Genomic DNA, 23,234 nt, shown 5'->3' with positions numbered 1-23,234 from the left:
GGCAAAACAAAAAAAAAACAAAAAAAAACAACAAAAAAAACCCAATTAAAAAAAAAAAGAAGGGAACAACTGGGGGAAAAAAAGACCTATTGGAAATTAAAACTATGATAGCCAAAATTTTTTTTGTGAAAGGATTGAAAGGTAATGTTGAGGAAATCTCCTAAAAGTGGATAAAACAAATAGGAAAACAGAAATATAGGAAACAGAAAAGTTAAGAAGAGTAACAATATAGGAAATCTAATTTTTGACTAAAAGGAGTTGTAGAAGGAGAGAACAGAGGAAGTGGTGGTGAGAAAATTTTCAATAAATACTACAAAAGCATTTCCCTGAATCAAAAAATATCTCCAGGGCTCACTAGGTACCAACAGAATATGAAAAAAAGACCCAAGAACAGTGGTGATAAAAAGACGATTCTAAAAGCTTCTGGAGAGAAAAAAGGTATATATAAAGAATTAAGAATAAGAATAGCACCATATTATTTAATAGCAATACTGGAAGTTCAAGATGGATGCCTTCAAAATCCTGAGGGAAAATAATTTTTAACCTAGAATTATGTCAAACAAAGAGTAATGTATGAGAATGGAATAAAGATGCTTTTAGGAACGTTAAGTCTCAAAAAACTTACCTCCTATGCATTCTTTCTTAGGAAGCTACCAGAGGACGTGCTCCGTCAAAATAAGGAATACAATCAAGAAAGACGATGACATGGGATCAAACACAAAAGGGAAGTTAACAGGAATTTCCAGGATAACAAGTAGGTGGTAAGACTTGAGAGCATCCTAGGTCCAGATTAGCTTGATGGAGAGCTCTAGGATTTCCAGGGGGGGAAAAATGTAACTGATGTGGAAAACTATACTGAGAGGCATTTTACAAAGCATTAAGGCTTATGGAATGACAGCCATAGTTTTGAAGAAAAATAAGCAAATTTTACAATGAGGCATTTCATAACCCAGGAAAAACAAAACTGCTCAAGAAGAAAATGTAATCCTTGGTTCCACAGTGAACCATATTTGTGTAGTATTAATACTGAAAATACTGTAACATGGATTCAGACTAAAATCATGATATAACTGTACTGAGATGGTAGAGGGAGGAAGGAAGGTGAAAGAGCTAACATTCTCAACATCCATAATAAGAAGCAATAGATAATGTACAAAACTGATCAAAAAAGTTATAGCAGTATATGAATATTATTTAGAAACATGGAGGTAAAGATCAGAGAAACATCTCCAAATGTTGAAAGTAGCTGCCTTTGGGGAGAGGGTGGGCTCAGGAGGGGAAAAGAATTTCTGGTTTTTATTATAAGTCTTTGAACATTATTTGATTTCCTAAACTATGTATATATGTTACTTTGATAAAAATAGAAAATTAAAATGCAAACATATAAAGAAGTTATGGATAGTGTGGTATAGCAGGAAGAGTTTTGAGCTAGGAATGAAAATACAAAGCTATTGATTACTTATACTGTGATCTTGGGTAAATCATACAACTTCTTTGAGTCTCAATTTCCTTATCTATTCATTGTGGAACTTTGGTTATTTCTAAGGGCCTTTCCAACAATAAGGTTCTGATTCCATAATAACGAAGTATTTTTCTAGGAACAGCAAAGAGAGAGAAACTTTTCTCCATGTTCTCATGGTCCACCTGTACATACTTTTGTTCACTTTGCCAGGGGTCTCCCTACCATTGCCCCCTTGATGTTAAAATGGAACTAGCATGCCTGCAACCTGAGAATCCTATTGTACCTGCGAGGCTAGTCTTCGCATGGCCTCCTCCTGCCGCCTCCGCATTTCTGGAGTTCCTGGGCAGCTTCCACTGGTGATGGATGAGTGGGCTGAAGGTGGCTGTGTGAGTGGCAGCTCTCTGTTGGCATCCACATCTGTATTAAAAAGATGAGATGTTTGCATCAGATAATCATAAAACTCTAAAGAAAGACTGGTTAAATCCCATTTGTTCTTTGATCCAGCAATTCTACTCCTAGGGGTATGTACCCAAGAGAATTAAAAACATATGTCCACGCAAAAACCTGTACATAAATGTTCAAAGAAGCAGGATTCATAATAGCCCCAAAGTGGAAAGGACCCAAATGTCCATCAACTGATGAATGGATAAAAGGTGGTACAGCCTCACAATGGAACATTACTCAACAATAAAAAGAAATGAAATACCAATATATGTTACAACATGGATAACCCTTGAAATGTTACACTCACTCAAAGGAGCCAGTTACAAAAGACCATATAGTATACGATTCTATTTATTTGAAATGCCCAGAATACGGAAATCCATAGGGACAAAAAGCAGATTAGTGGTTACCTAGGGGTAGAGATAGGGATTTAGGGGGGAAATGAAGACTGACTGCTAATGGGCATGGGATTTCTTTCAGGGGGGAATGAAAAAGTTCTAAGATTATGGTGATTGCTGCACAACTCAGTGACTACAGTAAAAAGCAGTGAATTGAACCATTTAAATGGGTGAATTATGCGGTACGTGAATTGTAGCTTAGTAAAGCTGTTTTTTTAAAAATTCCATTCGTTCATGTTATTTAGGTAACATCTTAACTACTACTAGAAATTATAGACTCTATTTATAAATACAGACCATATTTTAAAAATGGGTACAAAATTAGTAGACTCTTATTTGATGGTCAATAGCTACTAAAAAGGAGAAGAAATAGGGGAAAATAGTTCTCATTTAACTCCCTACCAGTAGGACTTAATTGAGACTTCTTCCATCCAACTGGCAAAGTAAATTCCCTGGCCAGTGCATAGAGTTCTGAATAAACTGTAGGAGGGTAGGTGTGGGAGACGGCTGTGAAAAAGACTGAAGAAATGTGCGCAGTAAAGTTCAGTGACTGTCACTGTATCATGCCTGTTGTTCACTCCCTCTGTCCACCCCATTCCCCCTTATCTGGTTTTGTGGGTAATCAGTGTCTGAGTACCTTCTGTCTTCTAGCTGTTCCCTTTTGGAGAGGCCCTCCTTTTTGTCTGGGTGTCTTTACTTTCTGCTTGGTACTCAGAGGACAGTAGAAATAAAAGTTAACAGGGAGGAGAAGTCAGTGTGCACAGCAAACTGGCAACACAGACTTCTGGAATGAGCAGAGTGGGGAGGGTAGGGGTTACTCACTGAACAGCTATTTGGGGGCATGGCAGCTGTTGGCAAATGTCAAATCCAAATGGTAACTACACTGAGACTTTCAGTGATAGGAAAATACAGCCTTGTAATTAGACCGAACTTCCCTAACTACTGTACTGAGTACACTTGTAGTTAATGTAATAATGCCTGGATTACACAACAGGTCCATTTTCACAAAATGTTTCTGTTCTCTGTACGTATGTGTTGGGGGGTGGGTGGTGACGGTGGTGGTAGAGATTGATGGGGGTGTCAGGTTTGGGACGGGGTGTAGGTGGACAGCAGGATGACAGGCTAGTGCCTGCCTTGACAGCTTCTCTGTGCCTTCCCAGGGAAATGACAAGGAGGGGGCGGCTGGGGGCTGGGTGTCTGTGGGGGAAGGACAGAGCCGGGCAATGCAGTGCTGCAGACTAGACTGCTCACGTCTTCCAGAGCAGCGCTGCTCAGCGTGGAGGAGTGAGGGACAGAAGAAAGAATGACACAGGATGCAGAAACGGAAGTGGGGAGCTCCAATAATCCTCACCTATTTTCATTACTACTACAACTGCATCACTGACTTAGGGTTGGGAAGGCCAGTGGGATCCCAAATACCTATCAAAGCTGAATGTAAATTAAACTGTAAAAAATTAAGCCAACTCTCTCTCGACAAGACATCATTCTTATTCACTAATGAAAAAATTCTGCTACTGCCAGTGACATTTCCAGTGCCGGCTCATAGAGTAACAGATCAATGTCGAAAAACAGCTTGCTCTTTATCAACCACTTCTTCTTTTTTTTTTTTTTCTCAAAGAAATATCTTTAAATTGGTTAAGATATATTCAGTTCATATTTGTTTATAGAAATAACAGAAATATAAAATAGAAACATACAGATCATTGATTTTTTTTTAAAAAGTAACATTTTTGAGTCCTAATATTTGAAAAGCTTTAACCAAAACCTCGTGAGGATAATACAAGAAAGACAAAACATTTGTCCTCAAAACTAGAAAATTTAATGAGAGAGCCAGTTCTAAAACAAACTGAAGTTAGGTTTTATTATTAATCATTTGCATAACAGAAAATGAAAATTTTACAGATGTGTGTAGCTATTGGGGTAATTTCAAGAGTTGATTTTGTTGTTCAGAATTAATATTTAAATACCAGTAAATGACATCAACCACTTATTCTTGACCATTCTTAAGTGGTTCGGTTAAGATGGCAGAGGTGGAATGTAGTTTGGACATCAAAGCGGACAACAAAAATTATTACATCAAATTACGACAAGGCAATGCTGGTTCTGTGTAGTTCTGATAAATACATAACCACATACTAGATCCCCTTTAACACTGTTTCAAGTTTTCTAAGTTAACTATCAGGCCAAATCTATAGTCTTGACATGTGGACATTTATCACATGAATGGGGTATTTTTAGAGTTTCTCTGGAGGTAAAAGGCAACGGATGTTAGAGAATAACTTAATGAACTATCTTTAAAGGACCTCTGCTTTGGGGAGCACATGGGCTGTTTTCTATTAACTCCTGCTCTCCCAGGCTTAGAGGGGGCACTTCCAGGCACCTTTGCTTTCAGAGAAAGCAGCTCTTCTTGCCCTTGAGCCATGATTCTACCATCTGTTATCTGCAACAGTGGTTGATATATAGAGGAGTCAGAGAGACTATTACCTAGCTGGTTTTCCTTCTCAAATAGTTAACCTCTTGGATTACTCAGATAAGAAGTAGTCTGGTGTGATATTTAAGCTAAGCACTCTAACGAAAATACTGGAATAGGTATGAAAAGTTACTTTCAACCATGCAGACATCTTAGAATCACAGAATTTTAGCACAGGAATGAATCTTAAAGATCACCTAATCCCACTGACTTATTTTACAGATGACAAAAACCGAGGTCTAAAGAATTAAAGTAAAATTCTCAAGGTTACAAAGTATAGTAAGTTTGAGCGCTGGAGCCAAACTGGGGGCTCTTGACTCCCGTGACATTATGCCAATCTACCTCAGAAAAACTGCATCCAGAAACTAAGCATGATACTGCTCTTAAGACATGAATTCTTCCATACCAATTCTTACCATACCCTGGCAAATGGGACTCTTGATCCAACCAGTTTTCTTTCTAGACACTAGTTCTTCTACGTGTCAGATGTCCATAAGTTTACCAGAGGCAATCTGCCCACTTAACGACGTGAAACAGGAATGAATTTCAACAGGAAGCCAGGATGTTTGGAGGGTGTTCAGTGAGTTCCTGTTGAGTCCCCACAGCACCGTGCTAGACTCTGTAACTACAATACTATGATCCCAAACAAACCATTTCTAGCGGTTGTTGTCTGGAAATCTGTGGTGAGCTAGATTATTGATTTGGACTAGCAGGGCAATAGTTTCTTTTTGTTGTCTTATAACTAGCAGAAGCCAGGTAGACTGGTTATAGGAAGAACCCCTATACATTTCTTTTTATCTCCTTTACTCAAGTGAGTTCCATCAATAAGGAGAGGGAGCACAGCAGAATGGATGACACTGGGCTCTGAAACCAGACTGCTTAGGCTCAAATTCTAGTTTCACTATTTACTGGCTATGAAACCTGGGAGGCTTACTTAACCTCTCTGAGCCTTAAACCACTTATCTGTGAAAGGAAGATAACAGGAACTACCTCTCTGAAAGAGATAAGAGGGTTGGATGAATTAATATTTGTTAAGCTCTTAGAGAGTGCCTGGTACTAAGGACCATATAAGTATTTTAAAAACAAATAAACAGGATCCTGATGGCGATCATTAAGCTGCACCCTGCCTGTGATGAAAGAAGCATAAATATATATGAGATCTCAGCATCTTTTCACACAGAAGCAGGAGAAACCCTTCAAGGACACAGTGAAGTTCAAGCCCAAGCAGCGCAACACTGACATCGATCGCAAGGAAATGAAGGCCGCAAACAGATTGTGCCGGTGTGAACAAGAAGCCTGCACACAGGCTGAGCAAAAGCTGACAGTGATGGATGCAAACAAGCTCTTACAGGCAATTGCTGTAGTCATTATCCAAAGGACAGACCAGCCAGCCAGTCAGGAGGGAAGAGGCGTACATTTATGCTGAGAGAAAGGTTTTTTCAGTCACTCTCAGGTGACCGTTGGATACGTGGGTTAAATGTCAACAGAGTATTACATTCTTTCCCTCAACTCTGAGTTAATGGTCCTCACATGCCAGTCAGGTTTTGCAGATCAGAAAATGAAAGGATACAAGACTTAATACAAAGATGCTGGAAAAAATTTCAGAGCAATGAAGCATGGAGTTCTTTATTTTTAAAAACAATTTTTTAGTGGTTTTTTTTTTAACATCTTTATTGGAGTATAATTGCTTTACAATGGTGTGTTAGTTTCTGCTTTATAACACAGTGAATCAGCTATACATTTACATATATCCCCATATCTCTTCCCTCTTGTGTCTCCCTCCCACCCTCCCCTATCCCACCGCATGGAGTTCTTTAAAAAGGGATACATACGTTTGGGGGAGGCATGTGGGCTGTCTGAGGCAATCTGTCTCATCCGTGTTCCATGGCAGCTGAGGGCCACCAGTCTGGAGACAATGGCGGTTTTGCCGAACCCAATGTTTCCCACGATCACTACTCCTTGGTTCACGCTGGCATTTGAACTTTGAAGTTGAGCATCTATTTCATGGAAAACCCAATCCCGGCCAACAAACACTGACTCTGTAGTGATGCTGGGCACTTCAAAGAGCAGCGGCTTCAGGGAGATATCTGGAGGCCTGTAAGGTGCAAAGCGAACTGGAAGGAACAATAAGAGAACACAGAACTTAGGCCAAACCATCAACATTGCGAGAAATAAACAAAAAAAACAGTATGGTTTAGGAGACCACTGGGAGTTATAGTATCATGGTATTCTGGGTTATTCAGAAAATAATAAAACTCTGAATTTTGGTTCTACACAGATAAGCAATGGCACGTGAGCTAGAGCTATTTGATACTGTAGCTGGCAGAACACAAACATAGTTAAAATAGTAATAGTTTGCGTTATAGGCAGAAAGTCAGGGTGATATTCAAAATTATTAAGCAATGGAGATGGCCCAGGTACCAGCAATCAGGATGCCTGCAAAAGTAACAAAATGCAGGGTTCTTAAGGCCTCCTTCTATGCCTGGGGATAACCTTCAAAATGTTGGATTGTGGGGAGATGTAGGGTTGGAGTTTCTGGGGGAGAGGCCGGGGTGTGGCAGGGAACCCAGATGGCTTACAGCATCAGTCCTGTAGAAAGCAATGTAAAGAGAACTTAATTTCTTTAAAAGTACCAATAAAAACAGTAACTCCTTTAAGTTCACAATGGTAGTTTAAAAAAATCTAGTAAGTATATTAAGGGAAGCAAACACCTAAAAACTGTGATGGTTTAAAAGGTTTAAAAGGTTTTCAATATGTTAAGCAGTCAAGGAAGCAGAAACCAAATTTTCATTTAATGTCTCTGCACCTGTAATGCCTGTATTCATGCCAACCGAAAAAAAACACAAAAAATAATTCTGGTTTACACACACATCTTGGGGACAAATCCCTATTGCTTTTCTCCAGATTTTTTTCTGTGCTTATGTAGTTGTGAGATGTGCTAAGGGCCAACCAAGCATGAGCTCTACTTGCTCTCTAAAAACGCATAATAGATATAACCTGGTTTCAATGATCAACCTTCTAATTACATTGATGGTAAAAACAAGTCCTGCCTGACCTCCCTTATCTGAGTTAAATGCCTTCGTAACTCTTTCTTTGTTTTTTTTTGGGCCACGCCGTGTGGCCTGTGGGATCTTAGCTCCCCGACCAGGGAATGAACCCGGGCCCCCAGCAGTGAAAGCCCGGAATCCTAACCACTGGACTACCAGGGAATTCCCTTCTTAACTGTTTCAAGAGTAGTTCTAGATGTATCATTTTTTTCCCATTTTATTATTTATTTTTTAAAAGTTCATTTTCTGTATCATCTACCTTACCATAGTACCTTGACACATAGTAGACGTTAAATAAATGCTTACTGAAAGAATTAATTAAAAACAAGGTATTACACTCTCACCCTATTTTATATTTTGATGAATAAAGTCCAGGGGTGGGAAGGGAATGAGGACAGGAGAAAGGGAAATCATAAAGGGGGAAATTAGATCTATTAATATTGCTTATATTACTCTAGAACAAACTTAAACCACTTCTACATCATAAAGTGGGATCTAGAGATGGCAGCTTACTCGAAAAACACACACAAGCACACTTCATGTAAACACTCATTTAAAACTGTCTGAAAGCCATTAGAATGATAGCTGAGCATTTTCAAAAAGGTAACAATTCCAAAAGTAGTACAAAAATTAAAAATATAAAGCCAAACTCTAATAATAGAAGCAAATTGTTTCCTATGTAAGTTTTAAAATGTCCCAAATTTTCACTAAAAAAAAAAAAAAAAAAGGCTGTGGAGATACACCTACATGGTTACTTATAATTTCCTGATTCACATCTCTTTATCAAAACGTACTCTTTTAAAATACATAATTACCGAATTAAGTGAAAAATTAGACTTTAACTTGCTAAAAGTATTCTTAATTCTAGTGTCTTAGCTAAATAGATTCTATTTTTTCTTAAACATTATTTTATTGAGCCTCACATGCCATAAAATTCACCCTTTTAAAGCATACAATTTGGTGATTTTTAGTATATTCACAAAGCTGCAAACATCACTATTTAATTCCTGAACATTTTCATCATTGCCCCCCAAAAAACCACATACCCATTAGCTGTCACTCTCTAGTCCCCATTTCCCCCAGCCCCTGGCAACCAGAGAATTTCTGTCTTTACAGATTTGCCTCGAGATGGTTCACATATATATTATCATATGATATGTGGCCTTTTGTGACTGGCTTCTTTCACTTAGCATGTTTTTGAGGTTCATCCATGTTGTAGCATGTATCACTACTTCATCCTTTTTATTGCTGAACAATATTCCATTATATGGATATATCACATTTTGTTTAGCCCATTTATCAGCTGAAAAAAATTTGGGCTGTTTCCACTCTTTGTCTATTATGAATCATGCTACCATGAACATTCACGTACAAGTTTCTTTTCTTTTTCTTTTTTAAAATTAATGACTAATTTTTTTAAACATCTTTATTGGAGTATAAGTGCTTTACAATGGTGTGTTAGTTTCTGCTGTAAAACAAAGTGAATCAGCTATACATATAGATATATCCCCATATCTCCTCCCTCTTGCGTCTCCCTCCCATCCTCCCTATCCCACCCCTCTAGGGGGTCACAGAGCACCAAGCTGATCTCCCTGTGCTATGTGGCTGCTTCCCACTAGCTATCTATTTTATGTTTGGTAGTGTATATGTATCCATGCCACTCTCTCACTTCATCCCAGCTTACCCTTCCCCCTCCCCATGTCCTCAAGTCCATTCTCTACGTCTGTGTCTTTATTCCTGCCTTGCCCCTAGGTTCTTCAGAACTTTTTTTTTTCTAGATTCCATATATATGTGTTAGCATACGGTATTTGTTTTTCTCTTTTTGACTTACTTCACTCTATATGACAGACTCTAGGTCCTTCCACCTCACTACAAATAACTCAATTTCACTTCTTTTTATGGCTGAGTAATATTCCATTGTATACATGTGCCACATCTTCTTTATCCATTCATCTGTTGATGGACACTTAGGTTGCTTCCACGTCCTGGCTACTGTAAATAGTGCTGCAATGAACATTGTGGTACATGACTCTTTTTGAATTATGGTTTTCTCAGGGTATATGCCCAGTAGTGGGATTGCTGGGTCGTATGGTAGTTGTTTTTAGTTTTATAAGGAACCTCCATACTGCTCTCCATAGTGGCTGTATCAATTTACACTCCCACCAACAGTGAAAGAGGGTTCCCTTTTCTCCACACCCTCTCCAGCATTTATTGTTTGTAGATTTTTTTTTTTTTTTTTTTTTTAGAGGCCACTCTTCATCGCGAGCAGAGGCCACTCTTCATCGCGGTGCGTGGGCCTCTCACTATCATGGCCCCTCCCATTGTGGAGCACAGGCTCCAGACGCGCGGGCTCAGCAGCCGTGGCTCACGGACTCAGTTGCTCCGCGGCACGTGGGATCCTCCCAGACCAGGGCTCGAACCCGCGTCCCCTGCACTGGCAGGCAGACTCTCAACCACTGCGCCACCAGGGAAGCCCCTGTTTGTAGATTTTTTGATGATGGCTATTCTGACAAGTGTGAGGTGATACCTCATTGTAGTTTTGACTTGCATTTCTCTAATGATTAGTGATGTTGAGCATCCTTTCATGTGCTTGTTGACAATCTGTATATCTTCTTTGGAGAGATGTCTATTTAGGTCTTCTGCCCATTTTTGGATTGGGTTGTTTGTTTTTTGGATACTGAGCTGCATGAGCTGCTTGTATATTTTGGAGATTAATCCTTTGTCAGCTGCTTCATTTGCAAATACTTCCTCCCATTCTGAGGGTTGTCTTTTCGTCTTGTTTATGGTTTCCTTTGCTGTGCAAAAGCTTTTAAGTTTCATTAGGTCCCATTTGTTTATTTTTGTTTTTATTTCCATTTCTCTAGCAGGTGGGTCAAAAAGGATCTTGCTGTGATTTATGTCATAGACTGTTCTGCTTATGTTTTCCTCTAAGAGTTTTATAGTGTCTGACTTTACATTTAGGTCTTTAGTCCATTCTGAGTTTATTGTTGTATACAGTGTTAAGGAGTGCTCTAATTTCATTCTTTTACACGTAGCTGTCCAGTTTTCCCAGCATCACTTATTGAAGAGGCTGTCTTTTCTCCATTGTATATTATTGCCTCCTTTATCAAAGATAAGGTGACCATATGTGCATGGGTTTATCTCTGGGCTTTCTATCCTGTTCCATTGATCTATATTTCTGTTTTTGTGCCAGTACCATACTGTCTTGCTGACTATAGCTTTGTAGTATAGTCTGAACTCAGGAAGCCTGATTCCTCCAGATCCGTTTTTCTTTCTCAAGATTGCTTAGGCTATTCGGGGTCTTTTGTGTTTCCATATAAATTGTGATTTTTTTTGTTCTAGTTCTGTGAAAAATGCCATTGGTAGTTTGATAGTGATTGTACTGAATCTGTAGATTGCTTTGGGTAGTATAGTCATTTTCACAGTGTTGATTCTTCCAATCCAAGAACATGGTATATCTCACCATCTGTTTCTATCATCTTTAATTTCTTTCATCAGTGTCTTATAGCTTTCTGCATACAGGTCTTTTGTCTCCTTAGGTAGGATTATTCCTAGGTATTTTATTCTTCTTGTTGCAATAATAAATGGGAGTGTTTCCTTAATTTCTCTTTCAGATTTTTCATCATTAGTGTATAGGAATGCAAGAGATTTCTGTGCATTAATTTTGTATCCTGGTACTCTACGAAATTCATTGATTAGCTCTAGTAGTTTTCTGGTAGAATCTTTAGGATTCTCTACGTATAGTATCATGTCATCTGCAAACAGTGACAGCTTTACTTCTTCTTTTCCGATTTGGATTCCTTTTATTTCTTTTTCTTCTCTGATTGCTGTGGCTAAAACTTCCAAAACTATGTTGAATAAGAGTGGTGAGAGTGGGCAACCTTGTCTTGTTCCTGATCTTAGAGGAAATAGTTTCCATTTTTCACCATTGAGAACGATGTTGGCTGTGGGTTTGTCATATATGGCCTTTATTATGGTGAGGTAAGTTCCCTCTAGGCCTCCTTTCTGGAGGGTTTTTATTATAAATGGGTGTTGAATTTTGTTGAATGCTTTTTCTGCATCTATTCAGATGATCATATGGTTTTCATCCTTCAATTTGTTAATATGGTTTATCACATTGATTGATTTGCGTATATTGAAGAATCCTCACATTCCTGGGATAAACCCCATTTGATCATGGTGTATGATCCTTTTAATGTGCTGTTGGATTCTGTTTGCTAATATTTTGCCCTGGATTTTTGCATCTATGTTTATCAGTGATACTGCAGTGTAGTTTTCTTTTTTTGTGACATCTTTGTCTGGTTTTGGTATCAGTGTGTTGGTGGGCTTGCAGAATGAGTTTGGGAGTGTTCCTCCCTCTGCTATATTTTGGAAGAGTTTGAGAAGTATGGGTGTTAGCTCTTCTCTTAATGTTTGATAGAATTCACCTGTGAAGCCATCTGGTCCCGGGCTTTGGTTTGTGGAAGATTTTTAATCACAGTTTCAATTTCACTGCTTGTGATTGGTCTGTTTATATTTTCTATTTCTTCCTGGTTCAGTCTCAGAAGGTTGTGCTTTTCTAAGAATTTGTCCATTTCTTCCAGGTTATCCATTTTATTGGCATATAGTTGCTTGTAGTAATCTCTCATGATCCTTTGTATTTCTGCAGTGGCAGTTGTTACTTCTCCTTTTTCATTTCTAATTCTATTGATCTGAGTCTTTTCCCTTTTTTTCTTGATGAGTCTGGCTAATGGTTTATCAATTTTGTTTATCTTCTCAAAGAACCAGCTTTTAGCTTATTGATCTTTGCTATCATTTCCTTCATTTCTTTTTCATTTATTTCTGATCTGATCTTTATGATTTCTTTCCTCCTGCTAACTTTGGGGCTTTTTTTTGTTCTTTCTTCTCTAATTGCTTTAGGTGTAAGGTTAGGTTGTTTATTTGAGATGTTTCTTGAGGTAGGATTGTATTGCTATAAACTTCCTTCCTAGAACTGCTTTTGCTGCATCCCACAGGTTTTGGACCATCGTGTTTTTGTTGTCATTTGTCTCTAGGTATTTTTTGATTTCCTCTTGGGTTTCTTCAGTGAACTCTTGGTTATTTAGTAGTGTATTGTTTAGCCTCCATGTGTTTGTATTTTTTACAGGTTTTTTTCCCTGTAATTGATATCTAGTCTTATAGTGTTGTGGTCAGAAAAGATACTTGATACAATTTCAATTTTCTTAAATTTACCAAGGCTTGATTTGTGATCCGAGATATGATCCTGGAGAATGGTCCATGAGCACTTGAGAAGAAAGTGTATTCTGTTGTTTTTGGATGGAATGTCCTCTAAATGTCAATTAAGTCCATCTTGTTGAATGTGTCATTTAAAGCTTGTGTTTCCTTATTTATTTTCTTTTTGGATGATCCATCCACTGGTGAAAGTGGGGTGTTAAAATCCCCTATTATGACTGTGCTACTGTCGATTTCCCCTTTTATGGCTGTTAGCATTTGCCTTATGTATTGAGGTGCTCCTATGTTGGGTGCATAAATATTTACAATTGTTGTATCTTCTTCTTAGATTGATCCCTTGATCATTATGTAGTGCCCTTCTTTGTCTCTTGTAATAGTCTTTATTTTAAAGTCTATTTTGTCTGATATGAGAATTGCTACTCAAGCTTTCTCTTGATTTCCATTTTTATGGAATATCTTTTTCCATCCCCTCACTTTCAGTCTGTATGTGTCCCTAGGTCTGAAGTGGGTCTCCTGTAGACAACATATATATGGGTCTTGTTTTTGTATCCATTCAGCCAGTCTATGTCTTTTGGTTGGAGCATTTAATCCATTTACATTTAAGGTAATTATTGATATGTTTGTTCCTATTACCATTTTCTTAATTGTTTGGGGTTTGTTATTGTAGGTCTTTTCCTTCTCTTGTGTCTCCTGCCTAGAGAAGTTCCTTTAGCATTTGTTGTAAAGCTGGTTTGGTGGTGCTGAATTCTCTTAGTTTTTGCTTGTCTGTAAAGGTTTTAATTTCTCCGTCGAATCTGAATAAGATCCTTGTTGGGTAAAGTAATCTTGGTTGTAGGTTTTTCCCTTTCATGACTTTAAATATGCGCTGCCACTCCCTCCTGGCTTGCAGAGTTTCTGCTAAAAGATCAGCTGTTAACCTTATAGGGATTCGCTTGTATGTTATTTGTTGCTTTTCCCTTAATGCTTTTAATATTTTTTTTTTGTATTTAATTTTTTATAGTTTGATTAGTATGTGTCTTGGCATGTTTCTCCTTGGATTTATCCTGAATGGGACTCTCTGCACTTCCTGGCCTTGACTGTCTATTTCCTTTCCCATATTAGGGAAGTTTTCAACTATAATCTCTTCAAATATTTTCTCAGTCCCTCTGGGACCCTATAATTTGAATGTTGGTGCATTTAATGTTGTCCCAGAGGTCTCTGAGACTGTCCTCAATTCTTTTCATTCTTTTTTCTTTATTCTGCTCTGCAGTAGTTATTTCCACTATTTTATCTTCCAGGTCACTTATTTGTTCCTCTGCCTCAGTTATTCTGCTATTGATTCCTTCTAGAGAATTTTTAATTTCATTTATTGTGTTGTTTATCATTGTTTGTTTGCTCTTTAGTTCTTCTAGGTCCTTGTTAAACGTTTCTTGTATTGTCTCCATTCTATTTCCAAGATTTTGCATCATCTTTACTATCATTAATCTGAATTCGTTTTCAGGTAGCCTGCCTGTCTCCTTGTTTGATCTGGTAGGTTTTTACCTTTCTCCTTCATCTGCTGTGTATTTCTCTGTCTTCTCATTTTGCTTAACTTACTATATTTGGGGTCTCCTTTTCACAGGTTGCAGGTTCGTAGTTCCCGTTGTTTTTGGTGTCTGCCCCCAGTGGGTAAGGTTGGTTCAGTGGGTTGTGTAGGCTTCCTGGTGGAGTGGACTAGGGCCTGTGTTCTGGTGGATGAGGCTGGATCTTGTCTTTCTGGTGGGCAGGACCACGTCTGGTGGTGTGTTTTGCGGTTCTGTGAACTTACTATGATTTTAGGCAGCCTCTCTGCTAATGGGTGGGGTTGTGTTCCTGTCTTGCTAGTTGTTTGGCATAGCGTGTCCAGTACTGTAGCTTGCTGGTCGTTGTGTGGAGCTGGGTCTTAGCATTGAGATCAAGATCTCTGGGAGAGCTCTTGCCGATTGATATTACGAGGGGCCAGGAGGTTTCTTGTGGACCAATGTCCTGAACTCGGCTTTCCAACCTCAGAGGCTCAGGCCCGACTCCTGGCCGGAGTACCAAGACCCAGTCAGCCACACAGCTTTTGGGAAGTCTGAGGTCTTCTGCCAGCATTCAGTAGGTGTTCTCTAAGTGTTGTTCCACATGTAGATGTATTTTTTTTTTTTTTCCTTTTTGCGGTATGCGGGCCTCTCACTGTTGTGGCCTCTCCCGTTGCGGAGCACAGGCTCCGGATGCGCAGGCCCAGCGGCCATGGCTCACGGGCCCAGCCGCTCCGCGGCATATGGGATCCTCCCAGACCGGGGCACGAACCCGTATCCCCTGCATCAGCAGGCGGACTCTCAACCACTGTGCCACCAGGGAGGCCCTAGATGTATTTTTGATGTATCTGTGGGGAAGACGGTGATCTCCATGTCCTACTCCTCCACCATCTTGAAGGTCCTCCCATGTACAAGTTTTTAGGTACATATGTTTTTAGTTCTCTTGGGTAGATGTCTATGAGAGGTATTACTGGGTCATAGGTCTCTATGTTTCAGCTTTTTGAGAAACTGCCAAACTGTTCTATTTTATTTTTGCTTTTTTACATGGAAGTAATACATACTCACTACAGAAAATTTAGGAATAGCAGATAAACAAAATAATAATTTTACTCCCACTGGCTAGAGAGAAACACAATTCACTTTAAAAACAATTAATTTAATTAAAATAAATTATTTTAATTAATTTTATTTTATTTATTTAATTTTTGGCTGCATTGGGTCTTTGCTGCTGCATGCGGGCTTTCTCTGGTTGTGGCGAGCGGGGGCTACTCTTCGTTGTGGTGCGCAGGCTTCTCATTGTGTTGGCTTCTCTTGTTGGGAGCACGAGCTCTATGCGTGTGGGCTTCAGTAATCATGGCACATGGGCTCAGCAGTTGTGGTGCGTAGGCTCTGTAGCTGTGGCTCGTGGGCTCTAGAGCGCAGGCTCAGTAGTTGTGACGCACAGGCTTAGTTGCTCTGCAGCATGTAGGATCTTCCCGGACCAGGGCTTGAACCCGTGTCTACTGAATTGGCAGGTGGACTCTTAACTACTGCGCCACCATGGAAGCCCCACACAATTCACTTTTTCTTCCCTGAGTTTTGTCTGTATTATATATACTTATTTTTAAGACAAAAATCATACTATAGGTACTGTTTAATAATCTGCTTTTCTTGCTTTGCTTAGCAATTCTAGAGTTCTGAAAAACTCTAGAGTTCTGTCAGACTTACTTCAGTGGAGGGACTGATTCTTGGAGTTCCTTACTCCATTTTCCATAATGTCACCTGATAGTACGGGGCTGCTAACCATGCAGGGGGGTTCCCGGGTATCTGTGTGACTTTCATGGGCAGACACTCAGATAAACATGCTGAGCTCTGGCTGAGCAGTCACAGGACTCACAGCGAGGAAGGAGAAAATAGATCAATTGGTTTAAGTGTAATTAGGCCTAGAGAGATCTAAGGTCACAAAGCTGGTTTCAGAACTAGAATCAAAACCTAATTTTGACTCCAAAATTCAGGTTTTTTTCTATTATTTTATGTTGCTGCTCTATAGGATGTCACTATTAAGTCTGAATTCTGGTCATGAGTTATACCACTGATGACCAGAGTTAAGTAGACTTAGCTGACTGGATAGGCTAGCTTCTTTCTCCTTCACCTCTCCTGCGCCCCCCTTTAGGAATTGCATGCTTGACCTTTCCAGAGAGGGAAGAGCTTCTGAGACACTCAGTTGCTTTCTAAACTAACAGATCTATCTCTTCATGTCCAAGATTACTTAACATTTTGCATCAAAAGGGGGTTTCATGAATATGACCGGTGCCAATTTATAATATGGGATAAGCAAAGATTCAACTTAAATGCTGAAGTTTTTGAGAAAAACTCTATTAAGATAACTTGTTCTCATGTTGATGTAATCTCTCATCATATTTTATTCTACTGAGAAAGCTTTGACATTTTAAAAAGTTATTTTAGAAATTTTCTAAAAATGTGATCAATTTACAAAAGCCTCAAGGGAAGAACAGACAAAATTAGCCCAGCACCATATGGTAAGACAACTGTAGACACCAAGAACAGCCTAGAAACAATTTCTGTACCTCAGAATCTAAGGCTTTTGTCAGATCAATATGATAAAAGAAAGCCATACCTCCTATGTACCAACAATAAATTTAGGGCATACGAACAAGAAGGCACTTTGGCCTGCACTGTGAAACACGGAGGTAATGAATACCCTCTGTGGAGTTCATATTCCTAAATAAATGCTTCTTTGTTTAGGATATCCACTGGCTTCCAAGAGATTTTCTAAGGCAGAAACCACTGAAATAATCCAGTGAGAAATGACCACTACAACTATAGCTGAGCCAAGGGATAAAAGATGAGCTAGGGCTTCCCTGGTGGCGCAGTGGTTGAGAGTTCGCCTGCCGATGCAGGGGACACGGGTTCATGACCCGGTCTGGGGAGATCCCACATGCCGCGGAGCGGCTGGTCCCGTGAGCCATGGCCGCTGAGCCTGCGCGTCCGGAGCCTGTACTCCACAGCAGGAGAGGCCACAACAGTGAGAGGCCCGTGTACCGCAAAAAAAAAAAAAAAAAAAAAAAAAAAAGAGCTAATCCATACATTTAGTAACAGATGTGGTCTTCTTACCCCTGGCACCCAAGAAGTGGCAGTCCCAGGGTGGCAACAGAGCAGGAACACCATCCCATCCTTCTCAAAATATTCCAAAGTATACTGACATCTGGAATTTACTTTGAAATTTGTAAAAAATGATGCATGGTTAAAGAGATGGGCAGATAGATAGATATGTGATAAAAATAATAAAATATTAATGATATAATCAAGGCAAGTAAACGAGGGTTTACTGTAAAATTGTCCTTTTTTGGGGTATATCTGAAAATTTTCCTAATAAAATGTTGAAGGAAAATACACAAAGAGGAAAAACATTCCAACAGGGTATACAAATAAGACAAGCTTTGGAAGGCAGTTTTTTAAAGAAATTTAATAACCACTCAAGACTCAGATCTGTGTGTGCATCTCTTCAATGCAAATTAGGCTTGTGACAGACAAATGAATGCTCTCTAGGAAACAGTCTCTGTGAGGCCATCAATACGAATAATTATATATTTAGGCTTATAGAGAAAACTGACCTTTCTTTAACTATGGCAAAGAGTAAACATTTAAAAAACAAACAAAAGTGCATTAAGGCTAACAGACCAGCTCATCCAAATGCAAATATAAACAGCTGCAGCAAGAGGAAAAGGGGAAGGGGAAGTGGGGGCAAAAGAGCTCTAACTGGATTTAGACTAAAGCATATTTACTCATGGAAAACAACTATGAATCATCTTAAAAGAAGTCAGTCACAGGACTGGCAGAAGAAAGGGTGTGTGTAATACAGACAAAGGTCTGGTGCAAACAGGAGCAGAGCTGTATTTCCTCACATTCTTCCATTATGGCTGCACAGCCTAGCCTGGAAGCACCTCTGTTCCTCAGAACAAAAGATAATTTCAGGCTTATTCTTAGGGTTCAGGCCATGCATGCTATTCCCTACACAGAGCAGAGGAAAAAAACATGTACTTCAGACAAAACCTGATATCACTTTAGTGCCAAACGTAAGTCAAAAAACATGCTTATTTTTTTCTCAAGTATATTTATTAAACCAAGGCAGGGCCCATTTGTCTACTGAGTTTCTAGAAGACTCATTCTTCCATTTACAAGAGTCAAATCTCTTTAGGATCTGTTCCTTATTTATGGCACTCAGGAATAGGACTACAGTCGGCAGGTACTCCTACCCCAGGAAATGAGTTTTGGAAGAATGTAAAGCAATTTGAAGCAGGTCTTAAAAAAACAATCTAAACATAATAGCTTGAGAAATGTTCATTCCAGATAACTTCTGTTTAAAAAAAAAAAAAGATTAAATAAAGCAGAGCCACTTTTTGGGTGAGCGGGGAAACATAGAGCAGGGTGGGTAAAACTGTGGACTCAGAGCCAGGATGCTTCCGCTTGTATCCAGTCTCTGTTACTTACGGGCTGTGCGACCTTAGGAGAGTGACTTATGTTCTTGGTATCTCAGTTTTCCTTATCTTTTTTTTTTTTTTTTTTGCGGTACGCGGGCCTCTCACTGCTGTGGCCTCTCCCATTGCGGAGCACAGGCTCCGGACGCGCAGGCTCAGCAGCCATGGCTCACGGGCCCAGCCGCTCCGCGGCATGCGGGATCTTCCCAGACCGGGGCATGAACCCGTGTCCCCTGCATCGGCAGGCGGACTCCCAACCACTGAGCCACCAGGGAAGCCCTTCCTTATCTTTAAAACAGGGATAACCATGACATGTGAGGATTAAAATGAGTTAATACATGTAATGCGCCTAGGACAGAGTCTGCTGGTTAACTCTGGTAGCTGCTACTACTATCTACATGATCAAGCCAAAAAAGAAGCCAGTGTAACCTAATCACCTCCCTCCCACACACATTTATTTAAAACAAACATAATGAAAAGGATATTGAGAACATACTGGCTCTCTTGGAGCCCTCATCCCTTTGAGTTTCTGACTTATGTCCCTTCTCCCTTTCACCCCCACCCCCCTGCAACATTTTGAAAGGGCCATGCTTGCTATCTTCGCTTCCACAGTGGTAACTCATCCTAGCCTGGCTTCCTCTCATGTTACTCTGTTGAAATTGTTTTAGGTAATGACACTAAAGACTTTCTAACTTTTAAGTCCAATGAATTATTTTCAGTCTTTATACTTAACCATGCTTTAGTATTTAACACTTCTAATGAATCCCCACTTTTTGAAATACATTCCCTTCTTGGGCTTTACATAATAACACTTTCTTCTAGTTCTTTTTTTGGTCCTCTCTTCCTGATATATCTTTAATGATTCCTCCTCTTCTGCCCATCCCTAAAATATTTCCAATCTTAGGTTCTATATTTTATTATTTTTTTCTTCTCCATGATCTCCCTGGGTAATCTCAAAGGAACAGACTGATGGCTTTTATAAACCACCTAAGTGGTGATGGTTTACATTTCTGTTCCAGATCCCATTCCTAAACTCCTGTATAGCATTTCCAGCAATTTACAAGAGTTATCTATGTGGATTTCCAATAGATATCTCAAACTTAAAATGTTTAGAACTGAAGTTATGTTCTCACTCACCTTAACCTATCCGTTATTTTCCATTCATTATCTCAGTTAATGAAATATCATCATCTGCCTGGTCTCCCAAGATAGAAACTTGGGACTCACCAGGATTTCTTCTTTCTTGACCTTTACATCTAATTTGTCACAGGTCCTATCAATTATTCTTGAGGAATATCTCCCAGATATAATTCCTGTTTTCTTTTCCCATTCCACTGTTACTTATAATGATACAATATTTGGAGGTGTTGCCAGATTACTCTAAGCCTCAGTTTTGTTATCTGTAAAATGAGGATAATAAGAACATCTATCTCATAAGGCTAAACAAGAAAATGTACATTAAGTTCATAGTTCAGAACCTAGTTAATCCTCAATGAATGACAGTCATATAGTTCAGATTCTCAACATCTCTTGCCTTTTACCATGTACTTAAACAAGCTTTTAATGAATAACTTTGCATTCCACACATCCCTCCTGTATACAGTCATCAATGATATGTATCTGATATAATCATTTCAGCCCCTACACTTCTACAGCCCCTACACTTCTCATATCTCATCAACTTACCCTACCACAATCACCCAACCTAGTAAGTCCTTATTAACTAGGACAGTTCTTGTCACAGGGTATGTACATTTAATAATGTTTAATAAATGAATTAGTGAATGAAAACAGTGAATATGAATTTTCCATTCTTAACTGCAGGGAAATGTTTATAGACTTGGCTTTGGTAGGACAGCAGGGCTACAGGAAAACAGTTATAGGATGCAAACCAAAGTCTTTGAAAATCACTTGAACCATACTATGATAATAAAAAGAAATGAACCATTTGTTTGACACCTTTCAGGGATAAATTCCTGTTTAAAGGCTACTGTCATAAACAAGAGGGCCATTAAGTAACAAGACATTCAGGGAAGAAAAACTGTTATTTTCGAAGCTCTGTACACATCACAGGCAAGGCCTGGATGCTGGCCAAGACACAAACAATCATATTCCTACAGGAAGCTGGGGGAAGGGAGAAAATGTGCCTTAGAGCTAGTGTCCAGAGAGAACAGGATATATTTTTTTAAAGACTAGTTTTCCTTTCTTTTAGAAAAGTTACTGAGAAGGCTGAAGTCACATATATCCACTTAGTAACTAAAGTCTTGCTAATGTGACATGTGGGATTTATTCTGTGCAAATAATAACCATATTTTACTTCATCATTATAGGTAAATATGTATTTTAGCTTACAGAAAACCCAATTCTAACTCTCAAGCCAGTCATTTTCTAAGGAGAGATGGGTTGATGCTCTGGTTCATTTCATCTATAATTTTCTTTTTAAAAATCTGACACGGGGCTTCCCTGGTGGCACAGTGGTTGAGAATCTGCCTGCCAATGCAGGAGACACGGGTTTGAGCCCTGGTCTGGGAAGATCCCACATGCCACGGAGCAACTAGCCCCGTGAGCCACAATTACTGAGCCTGCGCGTCTGGAGCCTGTTCTCCGCAACAAGGGAGGCCGCGATAGTGAGAGGCCTGTGCACCGCGATGAGGAGTGGCCCCCACTTGCCGCAACTAGAGAAAGCCCTCGCACAGAAACAAAGAGCCAACACAGCCAAAAATAAATAAATAAATTAATTAAATTAAAAAAAAAACCCATAAAAATCTGACATGAATTTCCGCATCTGGCGAAGGAGAAACAAGGACTAGATTTGCCCTCCCACCTAAAACAACTCCAGAACAAACATATAAAGCTCTAGACAAAGTATATGAAACGACGGTTTTCAAGACACTAGACACAGGCAATGAAAAATAGTAATCCCTGAGAGATGAAAAACAAATGAGGTAAACCCTATGCCCATTCACAACATTGAGAAAATTTTCAGACCACTATGTAGGGGGGGAGAGCCCAGTCAGATTCTGGCAGACTCCCTTAGTTGAGTAGACTGAGCTGAGAATCCAGGGAGACCAAGGCAGCCACTGTTCAAAGAACAGAGTACTGGAAAGGAAAGAGCTTACAGAAATAATTCTGGAGACCTGTGGAGAGTAACCCTTGAGTAATCAGCAGGATAATGATTAGCACAAGTGTGAGGATTGGAGACAAGAGTATCTGCAGCTTACATAGGGCCAGGAATAGTGCCTGTTCCTACCAGCCAGAATGGAAAACCTCACAATGCACAGGACATTGGATAAATCCAGGAAGACCTTGACTCAGTAGTATAGAATAATGAGACCTGTAAATATTGTTCTGGTTCTACTCAACAAATTTTAAAGGCAAGACCCAAAATTGATCATACTGTTTCCAAATAAGTAAGTCACACTCCAGAAAAAAGCTGAAGAATACTTATAGGAATACAAAAATATCCAACACCCAATAAGGTAAAATTCACAACGTCTGGCATCCAAATGAAGATTATCAGGCATGCAAAAAGAAGCAGGAAAATATGAGCCATAATTAGGAGAAAAACCAATCAACTGTAACTGACCCAGAACTGACACAGATGTTAGAATTAGCAGATAAAAGTATTAAAACCATGACTATATTCTATCTGTTCAAAAGGGACATGGAAGATACAAAAGACCCAAATTGCGCTTCTACAGAAAAAAACATCAGAAATGAAAAATACACTAGATGGGATTTGTGACAAATTTGACATTACAAAAGAAAAGATGAGTAACCTTGAAGACACAATAATAAAAACAATGAAAGGGCCTCCCTGGTGGCGCAGTGGTTGAGAGTCCGCCTGCTGATGCAGGGGACACAGGTTCGTGCCCCGGTCCGGGAAGATCCCACATGCCGCGGAGCGGCTGGGCCCGAGAGCCATGGCCACTGAGCCTGCACTTCTGGAGCCTGTGCTCCACAACAGGAGAGGCCACAACAGTGAGAGGCCCGCGTACCGCAAAAAAAAAAAAGAGTCATTAGAAATAATAAATGAGTTTAGCAAGGTTTCAGGATACAGGAGCAATATACAAAAATCAATAGTACTTCTATGTAATTGTTCACTAGCAATGAACAATTAGAAATTGAAACAAAAAGCAATACTATTTATAATAGCATAAGAAATATGAAATTCTGAAGGATAAATATGACAAAATATTTTCAACCT

General features: G+C 39.4%; 1 protein-coding gene across 6 annotated transcripts in view; it reads right to left on the bottom strand.

Annotated features, from left to right (window-relative positions):
• The window catches only part of TANC2 (tetratricopeptide repeat, ankyrin repeat and coiled-coil containing 2), a 363,149-nt gene that overhangs the window by 88,523 nt on the left and 251,392 nt on the right, over window positions 1-23,234 (bottom strand). For all 6 annotated transcript variants that reach the window (XM_060080807.1, XM_060080805.1, XM_060080801.1 and 3 more), the window contains 2 exons: window positions 6,607-6,888; window positions 1,746-1,879 (listed from right to left, as the gene is read on the bottom strand). In XM_060080807.1, coding sequence (XP_059936790.1) covers window positions 1,746-1,879; window positions 6,607-6,888 — 416 coding nt within the window. The remainder of the gene's footprint in view (window positions 1-1,745; window positions 1,880-6,606; window positions 6,889-23,234) is intronic.

This window comes from Mesoplodon densirostris, chromosome 18, assembly GCF_025265405.1.
Source record: "Mesoplodon densirostris isolate mMesDen1 chromosome 18, mMesDen1 primary haplotype, whole genome shotgun sequence".
NCBI lineage: Eukaryota > Metazoa > Chordata > Mammalia > Artiodactyla > Ziphiidae > Mesoplodon > Mesoplodon densirostris.
This window is presented reverse-complemented; position numbering and strand designations above follow the sequence as displayed.